Consider the following 17,824-nt stretch of genomic DNA (forward strand, 5'->3'; position numbering starts at 1 on the left):
CTTCCCTTGATTGTGAAGACAGGAAATGGCTCTGGGGCATTTCAACTTAGTCTTCGAAAGGATCCAACTCCGGATCCCGCACGCACATACATCGCCAGCGCTGAATAAACGTGGGAGTGTGCGCGCAGGGACCATAAAAGTCATTGCGTAGTCAAGTGTGTTAAAGGTCAAGTGCAGTTTGGCGATGTTGGAGGCGACTTTGATTGACACAGAACAAGAGAACTCAGAGGGTGCGAATCAGATGGACGAGAAGACAAACGATGAAAACAACTACCGTAATTTTTGGACTATAAGTCGCGTTTTTTCCCTTAGTGTGGGGGGGGGGGCGATTTATACTCCGAAAATTACGGTAGAAAGGATAACAGACTAATGGGAAGCCTGTGTTTCAAAGTGTTTTACTTTGCTCCAGTCTAAAGAAAACAATTACAAAGGAAAACAGACTAATGGGTTCCCTGTGTTTCAAAGTGTTTTACTTTGCGCCAGTCTAAATTGTGAATGTGACAGCAGAGCTCATTGGTCAAAATCTACAAAAATAAATAATTTACATACAAAATGGCAGACAGGCAGTCTTTCTTTTCACAAATAGTTTTGTACCCCCACCAAATGTTTGCACGCACGCCACCATTTTAAAAATTCCTCCAAAGTCTTTTTTTTTTATTTTTTTTTTAACATGACCCTTCCACTCTATTTGGGGTCTTTTCTTTTTCTGTGATCCACTCATGCATACTGTAGGTGGCGCAGCCCCCTCCCACAATGGACACAAACTCATCCTGACAGTCGCTTTGGAAAATACCCACACGCAAACGGCAACACAAGCCAAGATGCCGACAGTACACTGGTATCACTTTCCACGCTGCGTGTAAAAGTCAACATATCATCCTCCCAGTGTGGCGCTTTTTGCGTGAGTCTTGCGTGTTCCCATTTGGTGCTGCGGTCAAGAGAATTGCCGGATATGAATTTCAACGTAGCAATCTCAGGAGCGCAATGTTCCGACGACGACCTCGTCCATCAAAGCTTCTCGTAACAAAGTCATTATTTTGTTCACAATCTTGGGCTCAGAAGCATAAAGATCGTTTGAAAGGGGGGCACACGCACATGCGTGGTCACATGAGCTCAAGTAAAAATGTGTTACAGCTCAGGTCCTCAGTGGCTTGGCAATACATTCAGCAAATGACATCACGACCTCAGCCTCGAAGGCTGTATTGGCACCATCCAGGAAAGCAGAGTTGCCACGGCGATGCCTAAACTCAAGGTCCTTGGGAATCCATTCAGGGAGTGGAAACGTACGCCAGAGGAATCCCGGGAAGCGGCGGCGCCCACTCACACGGGCCTGAAGTGCAACGTGCGGTCGTCACGGTCAGAGGCGGCCAGTGTCCTGGCGTAGCACTGCACAATCTTGTGGTCCAGACTCAGCTGCAGGGGGATGCTGTCCAGCGGCTTGGGGTCGAGGTCCAGTATGGACACCGAGTAGGAGAAGGCGGGCGTCCGGGATGACAGAAAGTCCCGCAGGCGACGCTGAGCGGCGCACAAGCTGAAAGTCCCATGCGCCAGAGTTCAAACGGTGAGCCAGAAAGGACGGCGAATTTGAAAGGAGCTCCACTCACGCGTCCCGGTCGCTGTCGTCCCGGTCGTCATCGGTGGCACCGGGCACGAGGGCGACCATGATGGAGCAGTCCTTGGCCGTCATGGCGACACGGTACTGAAGCACCTGAAATGGTGAAATGGAAGTGGGCAGGGCCAGCTGGGCAGGCGTCGCCGCCGCGGCAACACATTTTGTTTCACCTTCGAGACAGCAAAGTCCAGCGAGCCGTCATCCTGCGCGGGACACTTCTGGAGACGCTCGAGGAAGGCCTCGTTGTATGGACCGTCCACCTGGAGGCTGGTTCTGGGGGGGTCACAGGAAAGCAAGTCAGGACCATGTATTTCCCATACTTTGGAAACTTTTCCATACACGACGCTATAAATGCAACATTTTTTTTTTTAATTTACAAACGACTCTCGCACTCAATCCTGAAACAATTTCTGAAACTTTCATACTCAAGCTCCTGTTCACTTTACTTTTGGTTTTTGCATACTCGTGACTAAAAGACCCATATGCAGACCAACAAGTTTGACTTTTCCACTTTTTTTGTTGACTCAAACTATAAGCTCTCACACTCAAATATTGACATTTTCCACTCATCCGCATGACTCGAGTGCTAACGCTCCTCTCATGTAGTCCCGTCCAGTCTTGCACACTGGCTCCACAGACAACACTGCCATTTTCCCCTCGCACACAATTGAAAGACAGACTCACATTGCTCTCACGTGCATTTTACGGCACGTCACTCGCTTTATCGATTGAGAGCCCGCAAGAGAGCAAGCGCGTGCCAATCACCTCTCCTTGGGGAAGTCCCGCAGGTGTTGTTCCACTCGCCGGTAGAGCGGGTAAAGGCCTTCGATGTTCAAGTTGTCCAGCATTTGCGTGCGCAGGATGCGGGACAGAACGCTGCCGCTGGGCAAACCTTGAGAGCCTGCGTACAACAGCAACACCATCAGCACTGCAGCAGTGTTGGCTGGGGGAAACCGTTTGGAAAATCGATTTCACCCGCGTCTTTGCCAGATTGTCTCGAGAGATGCCGTCAAAGCATTTAGTCCGCCCGGAAGACGAGCGGACCCCGTGCGGAGACGTCAACAGTTGCGATTTGACGTTTGGTCCGAATTGAGCCCAATCGATCAGCTTCCTCCAAATAGAGAAATGCTACACCACCGACGCTCGGTCCCTATCACCATGACCACAACGCATCGCATCGTGATGTCACGTCAGAGATTCGACCCTCACAGTGTTCGAACAGTGTCGTGCTCAAAGAACGGCAAACGAAGCCAGCGTTGCTCATGGCGACGCGACGTCACCACCACGGTCACCAAGTAGCCCTTTTGGTTGTCCTCTGGATCATGACCAGATGCTTCCAGAGCGGCCTGTTGGTAACGCGAGTGAGAAAGATTGCTTTGAGAGCGGCCTGTTGGGAACGCGAGTGAGAAAGACTGTTAACTACTCAGGCATTTGATCCGTGTCCTTCTGGGGACAGATGCACATCATGGATATTTGCGTCATCCACATGACAGATGGCCAAGCGGGGCGCTAGCAGCATTCAGCCGGCATCGAGCTGTTGCACCGAGAGGACGTGCTACGTTACGTCACCGGCACTTAGCCAGTGTCGTTTTCGGGGACAGAAAAAATGTCGGGTGCGCTCTCACCGTATCGCCGTTGCTCCTTGTTGAAAAGACTGGCCTCGCAGAAAGTCCGTCCCTCCTCCCGTCGCTCCGCCACGCCGCCGCCGCCGCTAAGTAAGGCATTGACCAACACCTGCGCGGTGAAACTCGACAAGCTCAGCGATGCGGAACACCAGCGGGGCTCGGCGGGCCGGCGCTCACCTGGATGAAGTCGCTGAGGACGGCTTTGCCGCTCACGTGGATACAGTTGGCGTACAGGAAGTAAGGCCGCAGGTGGTAGAGCAGAGAGTTGAGGTCTGACGAATCCTCCCTGGTGCCCTCTTTGCTGGCATATATGCACTGACCCCCCTGACGCAGACACAGGCAGATAAGACAAGACAGCCAGACCCCAGCCAGAGTTTGACTCATTACGAGGGATGGACAAAGGCTAGTAGCGGCAAAAGCGCACCTTGAAGATTTTGAAGTTGTTCTGAGGTTCTTCGATGAGCTGGCGGACAGCAAAGTGCATCCTGGCTCTGCTCCTGTGGGAACAAGCAGGCGAGGCGAGGCGTCACGCGGCCCGCCAAAGGCACTCGCTCGCTCGCTGGCTCACTCTGCGGCGGCCCACTCACCCCGAGAACAAGTCGAGCGGGCAGTAGAGGCTGCGTCTCTTCCAGCGCCCGCTGGCCACCTGTCAATGCCGGCAAAGCTCGTTAGGAGCGGCCGCGGCAGTGGCGTTGCCGCTGCGCCCGAGCCCACCTTGTAGTGTTGGTGCATGCAGAAGCGACACACTTTGCTCTTGATGTCTCGGCTGATGTGCTTGGCGGACGGCAGGAAGCCGCACTTGGGCTGAGGCGTCAATGTGGCATGGTTACAAGCATCAATTCATTGGAGATCATGACATTTGTTGCCCCGATATCGCGCACCGCCGACAATGTTTGCAAAGGTCTCGTTTGGATTCCCCGGCAAATAACAGAAAGGGCAGATGGGCCGATGCCTGTCGCGAGGCACGGCTTGAAGCGCTCTCACGTCTTTGAGTGACGTATTGTTGCTTTTGTACCTCGGCACGACACTCGCCGCCGCCTGGATCATGTTTGAAACGCGTTATTGGGATTCTTCTTTGGGGTGGGTTATGTTTGAAACGAGTTATTCAGATGATTCTTTGGGGTGGGGCGACATTTGGTGAGGTGTGCGAGCGCTTACCTTGATTTCCACGCAGAGCGGCGGCATGTGCGCGTGCTGCAGGAGGCCGGGCCACGTCAGGTTGGGCAGGCACAGCGCGCAGCCACTGTAGATGTCCATGACTTTGTCGCGGCGCCACGCTAATGCACACGCGTCAGTGAGCGGCTTGTTTTGTTAGCCAATGTCCTCGTCGTTGTCTTACCAGGTCGTTGATGTTGAACTTTGATGGAGAGCTGCCGCACAAACTCCAGCGGAAGCTTGACCACTTCCTACGTGCACAACAGAAAATCTTCATTTTTGGCGGAATTTCCACCTCATAGCTTTGCACTTTTTGTTTTCCCTCCAATAACTTTCTCTTGCCTATAACGCCACTTGATTGATTTATTGTTGAATGGTTTTATTTACAACTAATATTTGTGGGAGTTATTTTTCACATTTTTCTCATTTTTTAAACGTGTCTAATATTTGTGTGGTTTTGGCATTTTTAATACTAATTTGTATTTTTTCATCTAAAATAGAGAATAATATATTTGAACAATTGTCAACTTGTTTGTGAATAGTTTTGTCCCACTTTTTCACATTTTAGTAATATGCAGTCTCTTTGTGGCCCTACATTTGTACATGTATTCTTTTTTTTTTTCATTCTATTTTCAAAAACGTTTTTCATTGTTTTCCCCAGAGTTGTATATTTTTCTGCATTTGTGAGTTTGTGCGAGTGTTTCTTCTTTGTTGATTTGCACGTTTGTTTGTTAAACAATGGTCGAGGCTTTGTCTTTCTTGAGGATTGCGGCCAATGTTTTGTTTCTGAGCAAGCGCCGCTCGTATTTCTTTGGTTGTATTCCTCATGATCGTTTTCCTCTTGATAATTGCTGCCATTTTCCCAGCATTTCCCTTCCAGTGCGTCAATTTGAAGTGGTCCTATTTGTTGAGCGGCACGTGTCGGCAATACCACCTGCCTTCATTCCGGCCTCGATACATTGTTGCAAAACTTGTTCGTATCATGGAAAATCCACTTTTTTTGCTTTCATATTCATTTTATTGTGTACTTGGTGTGTAATCTATCCCTACAGGTGCTGCAGAGATACTTTTATGATCTGTTTGGGGACTATTTTTTTCACTTTGTTCAGTTTTCTCCGTATTTTTATCGATTACATCACATCCGTTGGGGTAGGACTACCCAACAAGGCAATGGGTATTTCCAAATGGTTTCGCAACTCCGCCATGTTTATTACTCGGAGAGACTTTTGTAGCCCAAACAACTCAAGCAAGCTTGATAATGAAGACAGCTACAGGATTTTCTTTTGCCTACGCCCAGTTGACGCCTCGGGGCCAACGCACCGCGTCTGCAACGTTCAAAGAAGAAACAATATTGCGTTTTATCCTTGCCAGATGTCATCTGACTGACCTGATAACGACAACACTGCGACTTCTTGTCCTCCGATGAGCTTTTTTTTTTTAAATCAAAAAGAAAGTTGCTAAAAAAAAAAAAAAAAAGGCCCCATGAAGACTTCTTTGGGATCTCCGAGAAGGCTTCCAACATGCAGTGTTAATATTCAGAGAGACGTCGTCAATGTTTTCCTGCGGTTTCTTATTCGGAGCATTTTGGACACGCCGTCTTGCCAATGATGGACGAAGCAAAAAAACTTTAGCAAGGTATTTTCGCCCCAGTGGGAACGTTCAAGACTATTAACCCTACGTGCACTAAGCACTTTCCTTCAGAATCAAACCTCCCTCAGCCAAAATGTAATCCCAAACTCAAAATGTTTGCATTTCGGGTCACAAAACGACCTTGGAAAAAATAGTGTAAATCGCTCAAAAGTTCATTTCCTCTCAGTGGCTCACGGCATTCTCATCATGCGTGCATGCGCCTTACTCCGCTGTGGATGAACTTGTCACCCAGCAGGCAGCTCATCACGTTGGAGCTGAAGTCCACGATGTTCTGGATCTGCCTGAAGGCCTGCTCTGCTGTCTGAAAAGCACACACAACACACACGCTCGCTCGCTCATACATTCGAGTGGCACATGCTTGTCAAACCATCGCGTATCGAGAGAAAGTACAACTTAGATCGAGATGACGTTTGAGGACGCTTGTCTTCAAGCGTCCGAGGGTTCCTTCAAAGGTGCTTGACTCTTCTAAATAGATTATTTCCGTTTCCGTCACCTCGGTACGTCCACGCCAAGACACGTCTATGCGCAAACCGGTTGAACACACCAATGCCGCCCGTGGGAGAAGTTGAGGCGCTTTCAAAACAATTTCAGTAAAAAGCAAACACACGCGCTTGTCACATCATGTCAAGGCAAGCAGGGGAAAACAAAACCACCGAAAAGAAACATTGCTTTACCTGTGGCGGGTTTTCAGAGTCCTCGGAGGGATATTTGAGCAGGCGAAGAACTTTGGACAGCTGCGAGGAAGCACAGTAGGAGTCAAAATATGCAGATTTCAATTCATGACATCCTAAAAAGAGCGCTGAGTGGCAATGTTGAGATGTCTTCACCTATCAGAGGTGCAAAGTCATTGATTAGCAAGTTTAGGACAACTACTTGTCATTGACAAATTCAACAGTCATGGGGAAAAAAACTAATAGACCAGCTCTTTTCCTTGCAATCTAATTCATTTTAATTACCAGTACCACAAAAGGTGCATTGTGTGACAGACTGGTTTAAAAAAAAAAAAGGAATGCCTAAAATACTACAAGTGTTTTGTTTTGTTTTTCAAATAAAAACAACAAGGACAATGACTCAATATCAGCTTCTCGAAGGTCAACTCCATTTTTTTTCCTCATATGTTTGCTCAATGGTATCTTCAGTTGTATCCAGCATTAAAAATAAACAAAACATTGGAAACAAGGCCGCTTTTCCACAACTGTGTACCGTATTTTTCGGGCTATAAGTCGCAGGTTTTTTCATAGTTTAGCAGGTGGTGCGATTTATACTCAGAAGCGACTTATATGTGAAATTATGAACACATTATTACCTGATCATTAACATATTACTTACTTACTAGAATATCACTTCACATGTTATTTTCACACTAAACTGCATAAGGGCGCTCTAGGCCTGTGGAATAATTGGAACTGCAACTGACGATGAGTCTGACGTCAGCGCCGCATCTACTTCCAAAGTCAGCCGAGTTGTTTATATGTGACACAGTGGATGAAGATTTCGATGGATTTAATGATTTGGAGTGACACGGATGGTTCGATAAACTTGTTATTTATGTTATAGTTGTTTAATATATAGCTTATATATAGTTATATAGGCCTGTGGAATAATCGGAACCACAACTGACGACGAGTCTGACATCAGTGCCGCATTTACTTCTGGAGTCAGCGGAGTTGTTTATAAGTGACACAGAGGACGAAGATTTCGATGGATTCGGAGTGACACAGATCATTCGATAAATTTATTTGTTATAGTTATTTGAATAATTCTTAATATGTTATGTCAGGCACGTTCTCAGTTCCTCTTTTAAGTGTTTATGTAACATTAGCATACTGTACTGTTCAACCTGTTGCCTATTAATGTCTGGTGTTGTGTATATATATGTCTCTTTCCCTTTTAGTGTCCACTTTATGACTGATGCGACTTTTACTTCGGTGCGACTTACAGTCCGGGAAATGCAGTTCAAGAAGTCAAAATCAGAGGACTGTCAAGCAAACAAACAAACAAACAAATGGAGGAACCAAAGCAGGTGTGGTGTTTTGGAACGTGTGCCGTCATCACTTGTTGCTCAACGCTGGCAGGCTCCGGCTGGTCCGGCGCCTTGAGGGGATGGGGCGGGCGCGTGTCCCTGAACGACTCACGCGCTTCAGCTCGGCCGGCTGCCACCGGACACGAGAGCACCTTCGGGATAGTCCGTGATGAGAGCCCACCTGACACCCACCCCACTGAACGTACACATCGGACGTGGCGGTTATTAGTGACGTTTGGACGCGAATTCTCATTGTATTGTGGCCAAGCTAGCAACCCCCCCCCCCCCCCCCCCCCCACCTCCCGGTCCGGTGGTGACACTTCCGCCATTCGCTTTTAAGTCACATTCATCCCCAGGAGGTTTCTACCCGACTATCCCGGCGAGTCGAGGCCGGCTGAAGGTGAGACAAAGCGGCAGTCCGGAAGCCGCAGCCGGTCCGAGCACTTTAGCTCAACTTGGCTAGCCGACTGACTCACCTGTACGTGGGACACAACCAGGCTCTTGTTGCCCTCGCCGTGGTAGCGCCATTCGTTTTCGTCCATCTTGTCCAGCTCCATCGCCTTCAGCGGCGCCAGGTGAGTTTAGACTCTGGCAAAACGGCCGCTTCCAAGTCCTCCAACTAGTTGTGAGTCGGATAGTTAGCAGTGCATTGACACACTGACTTTTGCCACAACCTGCCGGGCGGGCAGCGCCTCATTGTGCACACCAACTTCCGCTTACGTTTTCAAAGTACAGACACGTTACGTTGACATATCGGTTGATTTAGCACAAACTCAACAACATACATTGTTTATTTTATGCAAGTTTTAAATTATAAAGTAAAATGCATTCGAAAGTGGTTTAAGAACACGTAGGACTGTGTTACCAGGGATATTTGCTGACGAGTTTTAATTTTGGTAAACGGTTTGACTCGGTCCCACAGGCGAACTATATTAACTTGATGAATAGCTCTGATTGACTGATTGATCAGCCAATTGGCGTTACTGACGCCGCCGCGAGCCGGATTTACTGCACTCTGATTGGCCATGCTCTAGGATACCGACGAACTTCCGTGTTTTCTGTTATAATCGCAGAGTGGAAAAGTCGAATTGGTCATATGATCGACGAGTAATGATAGCCCTCGCGTAAAATAAGCCCCCATATGGCTTTTATTTTGAAAGACCGATCTTATTTGGGACCATGGGAAAAAAATTTATATAGGGTCCATAATATTTCCATGCACATACACATGTGTTTCTTGTCAATAGAATAGAACCTGTTAACGACAATTCTTTTCACAGTGAATTTCCTCCGTGTTTTCTGTATGTTGAAAATTAGAAAGGGATTTATAGTGTGTTCGTGCATTTTCTTCACTGTCTATTTGAAATAAGGTCCTGCTGGAAATTCACACCGATGGAAAGAAGGTAGTTGTTTTGAAACAGAATCTTCATCATATGAAAGCAATCATTAGACCTTACCTACTGTAATCAAGTTCGACAAACTGAACATGTGGCTTCAGATGATTCAAAAATCTTTTAATTTGTAATAAACCCCCCCCCCACACACACACACACACACACACACATACAAACACACCATGAGACAATTCTATACAAGACAAACGGTACAGTGGACGTGATCTCTCCTGTTGGTGGGCCCAAGCGAGGTGTGGGGAGTTCCCCACTTGTGACAGGAGTGGAAAGCGCGTATACTGGTGCTTGCTCACAGTCTTTTGTGTGTCTCGTGGCCTCAGTTCATGCCCCCGTTGTCCTGCTGCTTGTACGTCTGCGTCACCAGCGTCCCTGCAAAGGAGCAGCGCTACAATCATCTACATATTGACGTGTCAAAAGTTGCAAATTCAACCTGTTCTTGGATGATGGTTGTTTTGTCAAAATGGATATACTCTGTTGTCTGAAATGTTAATTGTGTCTTTCAGGTCTATTTCCAACCAGCCTGAGCTGTACAATAGGCTCTTAATGTGTAAGTAGCAGGAGACTGTGTCAACGGTTGCTGAAGTACAAGAAAAAGCGATGGTTAGAGTGGGGTTAGTCTACTAAAGAGGACAAAAAAAGGACAGGAAATGAGCAACAGCACACCCAACAAGGTCAAAAGAGACAGGCGAGGCGAGGCGAGGCAGGGTGGGGTGGGGCCGAAGCGGGTGCAGGGAGCAGGAGGGCCAAGCATCAGTTACCACTAATTAGTCTTTTCGTTTGGGGCATTTGACAGTAGTCAAAGTGCAGTCTGGACACACGACGCATGTAGAAAAAGCACTGGGCACTTCATTAGGTACACCTTCCAATGCCAATTTGGACATTTCCATTCCAAAATTCTCAACAACTGGATTAGCACATCATTCAAAGAGGCGCTTTGGTGCAAATCTACTTCAAAGTGTGGATTTGATTTGGTTACAAAGTGCTTGCATAGGGACCCAACGGGACCCGCCAGATTTTGGGACATGCATTAGCACCGCAAACAAGAATGCAATGAAACAACATGGCCTGGAAGGTTAACGTTGGCTCACCATCATGAGATTGTGCAGGTGTTTCTACTAAAGTCTCCAATGTCTCAGACCGCAGCTTTACACCAAGCAGGCTTGTCAAACTTTGGTGCTCCAAGAGGGGAGCCATTTTTCCAAAGACTCCGATTTTGAATCTGACTCCTCTGATTTTGGTTTTGTGGTGTCATTTTGAGCTCGGTTTGAGAAACGCTGCTTTAGCAATTGACGTTGTTTGGGCTTAGGGGGTGCGGTGCGGGGGGAGCAGCACAGAGGAGACGGGCTGAGCTGTCAATCAGCGGAGCCTAGTGAAGCAGAAGGACCAGTAGGAACCAGCACAGTGCCCCCTGTCAGCCAGCATCAGGGGCAATGGCACGCTTACCTGTGGCCAGGCCCCCCTCTGCCCTGCCCTTCATCCCTCCTCCACTGCCGCCTCCTGGGCCCGAGCCGGCCAGGACCTCCATGGCGAAGGACGGCCGCTCGCCCCCCCTGTAGGGCTTGGGCCTGAAGGGGAAGTCTTTGTCTTTACCTTTGGAGCCTTTAGGCCGGCCCGCCGCCTTCTTCTTAGACTTGCCGTCGCCCTTCACGCCCAGCAGGGGGTGCACTTCTGCAAACAAAACAAACGGGGTGAATCGAGAAGAACAAATAAGCAGCGGCGTTCGCAGTATAATCCGACAACGCTGAGCGTTCATTCTCATTAGCCATGGTCGATGCTGCGATCGGGCCTGGGAAGAGAGGCGTCTATTTTATGCAGGAGTTCATGGGTCCGGGTAGAATTTTTTTCTTTCTTACCATCAACCGGCACCCCCTGCAGTTCAATGTTGGTAGTGCGTGCCTTCTTCTTGGCCGGGGCTCCATCGGATGACGCCGGCGGCCGCTGTTTCTTGTCGCCACCCGCCTGCGCCACCTCCTCTGTGGGACCTGTCTGGGGCGTGGAGTCTGGCGGGGGGCCAAAGGGGTTCTCCTCCGGGTCCTCCACCTCGGGGGCGATGGGAAGGTACAACAAAGCCTTGTAATCCTCCAGCTCCTCGTCGCTGCACCAAACACAAGGCGTCACGAAGGTGACACAACTTGACATTCCATTCATTTTGCCATGGAAAGCATTTGGACCCGAGTGTGTCACACGCAGCGAAGTTGACGTCGGAGCCATTCATCTTCCTCACCTGCTGCAAAAGGCCACAATGGGGTCCACCGTGGTGACATCCACCTCCTCGTCCTCAGCTGCGTCAGCGCCTGCCGTGTGGGCCACACGCGTCCCCAGTTAGAAGCGGCGAGAGCGAAATGTGTTGCGATGATGGCGCACGTGCAAATATGATCAAAGTGCAACACGCCGTCTTTAGCCAGAAGTGCCAAGATCATCAGTCACATCGTTCACTTGACTAGAGCGCTGTACCTGTCTGCTCGGGTTCGCTCTTGTCCTCATCCTCAATGTCAAACTCGGACTCTCGCTCCTCATACTCGACGTTCTCATCCAGCTCTTTGAAGTCTGGCGCAAAAGCGCTCCAATTCTCCTGCGGGTGGGAAGCGGCGCTTTGCCGTTTATTCACAATGTTGTGCAGCTCCTCAGGGCTCCCGCACAAGGGAGGACATGCAGGCCGGCGGACTAACCACTTGATTTTGGGCCCAGATGGACACCACGCCGCTTGAGATGGAGGCAATGATGGGGCGCACGGGATGCCACTGCAGAGAAGTGGAAGGTGGTGTAAGTGTCGAGAGCGAGCAGCGGCGCAAAGGGCTGGCCAGCGGGTCCTTACAGCCACATCCAGCAGCAGCTCCCCTCGGGTGCCGTGTAGGATCTTGACCAGGTTGCCGATGCTCTTCTCCCAGATGTAGAGGGCGTGCTGGCGAGCCGAGCCGGCGACGATGTACTCGCCATCCCCGGAGAAGCAGCAGCGCTTCCATGGAGTCCTGAAGGACGCTGAGACACAGTAAGAGGCTTGCCCGCCGCAGTAACGCTCAAGTCGGGGAGGGTCCGGGCCCACCTGTTGACCAGATCTTGGAGCTTCTGCATGGGTTCGGGTTCGCCGTCGCGGCCGCAGGTCAGGATCTCCCTCCCGTCGTAAACCCGGATGATGCGGTCCGCCGTGTTGATGAGGAAGCAACTGCAAAGTTAGACAGCTGTCATCCAAACTTGCATTTTTGGAAGCTTCTGTCTTCTCGAATTCTTCCTTTGCAATGTCAATGAGCAGCTGCTGCTTCACGTTTGTTTGATGTCAACAACATGTTTTCTTCGAGAAAACGCTTTGTTTCGGAAAATATAAGGAAACGATATTTTCCAATTGCCACTTACCTGTGTGCATTTTTTTATATTTATATAAGTAAATCATTTGATTAAAAAAAAAAAAAAACATGTATTTTTTCTAATCTTTAAATGTAGACTATTACACAATGATTAATAGTGATATTTTGGGCCAGTGAATTTTTTTAAGTTTTTAAGTCTCAAAAAAGGCCGAATGATAGCAGTTGAACAAAAACATGTTTGATTGTCTGGTACGGCATCCTCCTCTCACCTGCCCTTGCGTGCAAATTCGATGGATTTGATGGCAGTGGTGTTGCTGGTGCCGGTGGTCACTCGGAAGGACGCCACCAGGTCCTGAGTGTCCGTGTTCAACACCAAAATCTGCACGGCGCAAGCCTTTTCTCATCAGCGCGCACGGGCGGGATTCCACTAAAGGTATGAAGCGTCGGGCCGTCTGGGCCGGCTGACCTTTCCTTTGGCGTTGCCCGTGTAGATGTACTCGCCCCGCCGGTCGAAGGCCGCCACCACGTTCAGGTCCGAGTCGTCATCCACGGGCAGGACCACGTGTTTGGAGTCGGACAGGGTGAGCAGCACTGGCGCCGACTTCATGGGACACACCAGCACTTTGTCCCTACAGAACAAATGTGGACGTTTGACTCCAAATGTTTTCCGGCGGGGGGGGGGAATAAGGACTTGTCTTGTGATAGACTTGCATGTCTCTCGGGTGGCACTGCAGCTTGAGGATGGGCGACGGGAAGCGGAAGCGCTGGTCGCAGTCGCCCGTCAGGACGTCCCATTGCGACACAATGTTGTCCGTGGACGCGCTCACCAACTTGTGGCCGTCTCGACTCCAACTGGAAGTAAGACACGCACATTAACTCATTCACTGCCAGTCCAGTTAAAATGGTTATTTGATGTCTATAGCTGCCAATGGCAGTGAATGACTTAAAGGAGACATTTCATGAAAAAATTGACTTTTTTTTTTTTTGCTTTTTAAAATCATTTGTTTGTGAAGTGATAGTACAAAAACATTTTTGGTTTTCACACATGGAAAAATAAGTCTTGTGTTTTATCTCAAAGCATCTTTGTAAACACAAACCCAAATAACCTTCACCTTGCCATTGTGGCCTGTTTTCATTTGACGTCTATTTGTTGAAACGACTTTGATGCAATGTTGGCGTAGCGGGAACGGATGTCCGGCGATGTGTGGTCTTACCATAAAGAGCAGACGGGATGGATGTGAGCACTGATGATCTTGGCGATACCGCGCGTCAGGAAATCCCAGATGACGATACGGCCGTCATTGCAGCCCACCGCCAGGAGTGTCCCCCAGCGGTTGAAGGTGCAGGTGAGGGCCATACTGATGCAGTCCAGCGTTCCATCTGCCTCCTGTCAAATGCAAATACAACGGGAGCCAAGTCCTGGTTACACCCGCATACATTTTCCCAAGACTGTCTGTCGCCTGTGCTTTACCTCAGGATAGTTCTGTCCAAAAGATTCTAGGGGGGAAGGGAAAAGGAGTTATAAGCATGGAGAGTGCACACACATTTACAGATTCTCAACATGATTCAAACTTTCAAAACGACACTTTAGTCATTGTGTGAGGGATAGTTCATCGTCACACATGTTCTTGAATGCTGAAGGTAATTACAGAAGAGAGAGAGAGAGCGAGAGAGACTGATACAGTTATCAGATATAGATATAAGTATAGATATCCATATACTGCTCACAAAAATGAAAGGAACACTTTGAAAACACATCAGAGTTCAATGGTAAAAACAAAAAAGTTGGATATCTATACCGATATGGACAGTTTAAAGTCGCAGTGACAAAAGGATGCCACATCTTTTGATGGAAACACAAGACCATTATGAGCGTGATCATTTCAAACAAGTAAGAATTGCCTTTGGTTACCGAGCAGCTCAAGATTCATTTTGGGCCGAACGAGGGTCCAACGATATCCACTAACTCGACTTTAAGCAGTATTTTCTTCAATTTTTAGTCGTACTTCCACTTTCGTTGTATCAACTAGAGAGACCCGCCGAGACCGCAGCAAAGACCCCAAACAATGCGACCAAAATTATGCCTGCACCAAGTAAGGCGATTAACAAATTGTACAAATGACATCAAACTTTCTCTCGTTTACTTTCCAACTGTTTATCATATGATATCATCGTAAAATAAATATCTCCTTAAATTTGTACTCGTTTTTTATTGCCTGTCATGATTCTGCGAGAACTGGCTCAAGGCGGAGTCAGTAGTATCATTCATCACTATTCGGCCATTTTAGGACAGGACAGAGGACGACGCTGGTGCGCTGTGCTGTGCCGTGCTGCAGTTGCTGCTAAGGTGGACGATTTACTCGCTTAAGTACTCGTAACTCGCACAATTCTTGACGGATTTACAAATGGGTTGGTTTATTACGAATCCGTAGCTATGATTTCTACTAATTGTTTAAATAGCAGATTTTCTTTTTGAAAAACGCGCCATAGTTTGTCATCTCTGCCAGGCTACTAAAGCCTGAGCTCAGCTTTTCGAATAACATGAAGTTTTCCTGAGATATATCATCTTTGTCAAAATGGTCATTTTATGTGCTTGTGTTTAATTGTTTGTTAAGAAGCGTTGACTTATTACAAAGGTGAGAAGAATGACTCTTTTGTTGAAGTTGTACATCATTTGTCTCGGAAAGCATATTTCCATTTAGATTTCGTATGCTGGCTTTGTGTTTACAGAAATCCAAGTTCACGTGGAATGCCTGATTTTTGTGCTGCCCACGCCTGCTCCAATGAACGCAACCTCCAAACGAGATCCCGCGGGATCACCTTTCACAAGTTAGTAATGATAACTCCAATTTGGGAAATCGTGATACTGGATACAGAGTTGTTACACAGGAACATCGCGGCTTTTAGCTATTCCAAAATTGCGTTTGTCCCTCACTTCTGTATTTTGTACATACCATACTTCAAGTCACCCCATCAAATATTACACCCTATATTTTCTGTCGTCATTACACTAAAAGAAAGAAAGAAAGATATGAATATGCCTGTGTACCTTTTGATCCCATTTCCAAGGTTTCCAAAAAGCAAAGAGCGCAGGAGGCAGTGGGAACTCGCTGTCAGAAGGAACAACTTCGTTGCAAACGATCGCTCGCTGCTCTGCAGTGAACACTTTCGAGATGAAGACTTTGATCGGTCGGGACAGACGGTCAGGCTCAGAGATGGTGTGGTGCCACAAATCTTCAATTTCCCCGCTCATCTTCAAAAGGTATGTGCATCATTGATGAATCAAGATTTGGAGATGCCATTTCATATCACACTTTTTACAAGTTCAGGAAAACATTTGAATCACATCTGTGTTTTCGTTTTAGCCGCCGGTAGCAAGAAGAAGCACAGCTACTTCCAGAAGGGCAGCAGAACCCCTGCCTAAAGCCCCTTCCCTTGCTTGCGTGAGTATTGGCTTTGTCACACGGCTAGTTAGGGAGCGCTGAGTTGTGTTTGGGCTAAAACCAGATTTGTTGACAAGTTGCTAACGCTATGACTCGGTGTGGTACATTGTTCCGTAGCGAGCGGCAGCCAGAGAAAGGCAAAAGAACCAGAAGAGGATGTCCAGCGACCACTTGTACGCGTTGCCTTCCTGCCCCGTGGCTCTGAAGGCCAAATTCGACGCGGCCATGAAAGCGTTGTGGAAGCTGCAGTGCGAGAAGCGCAATGCCCTTGCCAGGCAGAGGAGGGCCCAAAAAAAGACGAACACTTGTGAAGAGCCACCCTGCCTCTGTGTTTAACCATGTGACAGGAGCTACATTTATTTATTTCAAAGTGAATCATTTGAAATGGAAAATGGATCATTTTACATTTTGCTTGGATGACACTTTTCCCCTCATCTCTCAACTGAGTATGGTTACCGTGTAACACTGATCAGACCAGTGCTAAGGATTGTTTCTCTATTGCATCACTTTTATTTTGATTGATTGTTGTTGTTTTTTTTACTCATGTTTCCTTTCTTTCTGTTCTTAAGACGAGACTTTTCGTTTGAACTCAGCCCACTTAGGTGGTCTCTTTGTGTTGCATTCACTACAGAATTTTTCTTACATTTGGTTTTGTTGCTGAAGTCAAGTTAGCAATAATAAAGCCGGTCACCGCCATTCTGTGTTGTCTACTTCAAGCACATAGCAAAAATCTGTTATAGATGTCAAACAAAATGCTCTTTCTTGCTCCAAATGCAGGTATTCTTGATCCTCCCCAAGGAACGACCTCTCTCATGGAATTCTTTTGCGTCTGCATTACTGATCTCTAGTCACACACACCAGAAGAAGCCGAGATGGATTGATTCATGATGTCGCACAAACCACTTCAACTCTATATGTTCAATTTAATTGTCATTCATGTTGTGTGGCTACCCGTTCCATCAATTTGTGTCACGGATGGATGGATGGCACGTGCATCATGTATTTATTTCATCGGTGAGGAGTCCCGCCGATCTGATGACCTCTTCCACAGCAGCTTCGGGCCCCAGCAGCCTCAGTAGGCTACGGAAGGCCTCGGCGGCACTGCCTACAGCTTGAGATGGGAACAGCTGCAAAGCTGTGGAGACAAATATTGATGAATCAATGAACTTCTTCATCAACTTGCAGAGATGGGACCAAGTCACACATGTGCAAGTCTCAAGTCATTTTTTTCTTGGGCAAGTCAAGTCACCTTATTATTGGAATCTGATCTTAGTAACGTGAAATGACAAGATAGAAGTCATTTTAAGTAACCATCATTGTCCAATGTGTCTAACCTGTTTAAAGAATATGACAATCATTTGGATTTGCATTGTAATTACTGATATTTATCAGCTCCTACCGCGTTATCGATATATTTTTTTAATTTATTATTAATTTTATATTCAAATTGAAAACATAAACTAAATAACACTGAAGTCATTCAAGTCATCGTGTCTCAAGTCAAGTCCCGAGTCTTTAACTTCCAAGTCCAAGTGGAGTCTCAAGTTTTTTTTATTCTTTGTCATGTCACAAGACATCAAAACAGTGACTCGAGTCCCCATC

The 17,824-nt window shown here is 47.5% G+C and overlaps 4 protein-coding genes across 10 annotated transcripts in view; 1 reads left to right on the plus strand and 3 right to left on the minus strand.

Moving 5' to 3' along the window:
• Positions 1-448: 448 nt before the first annotated feature.
• On the minus strand, positions 449-8,772 carry ippk (inositol 1,3,4,5,6-pentakisphosphate 2-kinase). The gene is made up of 14 exons (XM_085924242.1): positions 8,542-8,772; positions 6,717-6,776; positions 6,248-6,343; positions 4,577-4,643; positions 4,396-4,514; positions 3,952-4,041; positions 3,825-3,883; positions 3,662-3,734; positions 3,415-3,561; positions 3,238-3,346; positions 2,378-2,513; positions 1,783-1,885; positions 1,605-1,708; positions 449-1,531 (listed from the first exon to the last, which is right to left on the minus strand). The coding sequence occupies exons 1-14, from the start codon at positions 8,620-8,622 to the stop codon at positions 1,321-1,323; spliced, it is 1,455 nt and encodes a 484-aa protein (XP_085780368.1). The 5' UTR covers positions 8,623-8,772; the 3' UTR covers positions 449-1,320.
• An 825-nt stretch (positions 8,773-9,597) lies between these two features.
• rbbp5 (retinoblastoma binding protein 5) lies at positions 9,598-15,006 on the minus strand. 2 transcript variants are annotated; one of them, XM_085924240.1, is made up of 14 exons: positions 14,692-15,006; positions 14,251-14,276; positions 13,994-14,166; positions 13,491-13,631; positions 13,246-13,408; positions 13,049-13,158; positions 12,521-12,640; positions 12,293-12,446; positions 12,147-12,218; positions 11,932-12,049; positions 11,702-11,771; positions 11,331-11,572; positions 10,921-11,145; positions 9,598-9,846 (listed from the first exon to the last, which is right to left on the minus strand). In XM_085924240.1, the coding sequence occupies exons 1-14, from the start codon at positions 14,708-14,710 to the stop codon at positions 9,794-9,796; spliced, it is 1,686 nt and encodes a 561-aa protein (XP_085780366.1). In that variant the 5' UTR covers positions 14,711-15,006; the 3' UTR covers positions 9,598-9,793. The 2 variants fall into 2 exon arrangements, with proteins under 2 accessions (XP_085780366.1, XP_085780367.1); XM_085924241.1 differs by having other exon boundaries at positions 11,068-11,145; positions 14,692-15,005.
• LOC147049616 (THAP domain-containing protein 3-like) lies at positions 14,986-16,918 on the plus strand. Of its 2 annotated transcripts, none has more exons than XM_085924250.1 (5): positions 14,986-15,126; positions 15,510-15,608; positions 15,849-16,041; positions 16,145-16,222; positions 16,340-16,918. In XM_085924250.1, the coding sequence occupies exons 2-5, from the start codon at positions 15,529-15,531 to the stop codon at positions 16,556-16,558; spliced, it is 570 nt and encodes a 189-aa protein (XP_085780376.1). In that variant the 5' UTR covers positions 14,986-15,126; positions 15,510-15,528; the 3' UTR covers positions 16,559-16,918. The 2 variants fall into 2 exon arrangements, with proteins under 2 accessions (XP_085780376.1, XP_085780377.1); XM_085924251.1 differs by lacking the exon at positions 14,986-15,126 and adding an exon at positions 15,147-15,415.
• The window catches only part of cenpp (centromere protein P), a 34,176-nt gene continuing 32,879 nt past the window's right edge, over positions 16,528-17,824 (minus strand). For all 5 annotated transcript variants that reach the window (XM_085924245.1, XM_085924246.1, XM_085924244.1 and 2 more), the window contains exon 9: positions 16,528-17,357. In XM_085924245.1, the coding sequence (XP_085780371.1) occupies positions 17,218-17,357 (140 nt within the window). In that variant the 3' untranslated portion in view covers positions 16,528-17,217. The remainder of the gene's footprint in view (positions 17,358-17,824) is intronic.

The sequence above is a fragment of the Syngnathus leptorhynchus genome, chromosome 11 (assembly GCF_054491065.1).
Source record: "Syngnathus leptorhynchus isolate UIUO chromosome 11, UIUO_Slep, whole genome shotgun sequence".
NCBI classification, from domain to species: Eukaryota; Metazoa; Chordata; class Actinopteri; order Syngnathiformes; family Syngnathidae; genus Syngnathus; species Syngnathus leptorhynchus.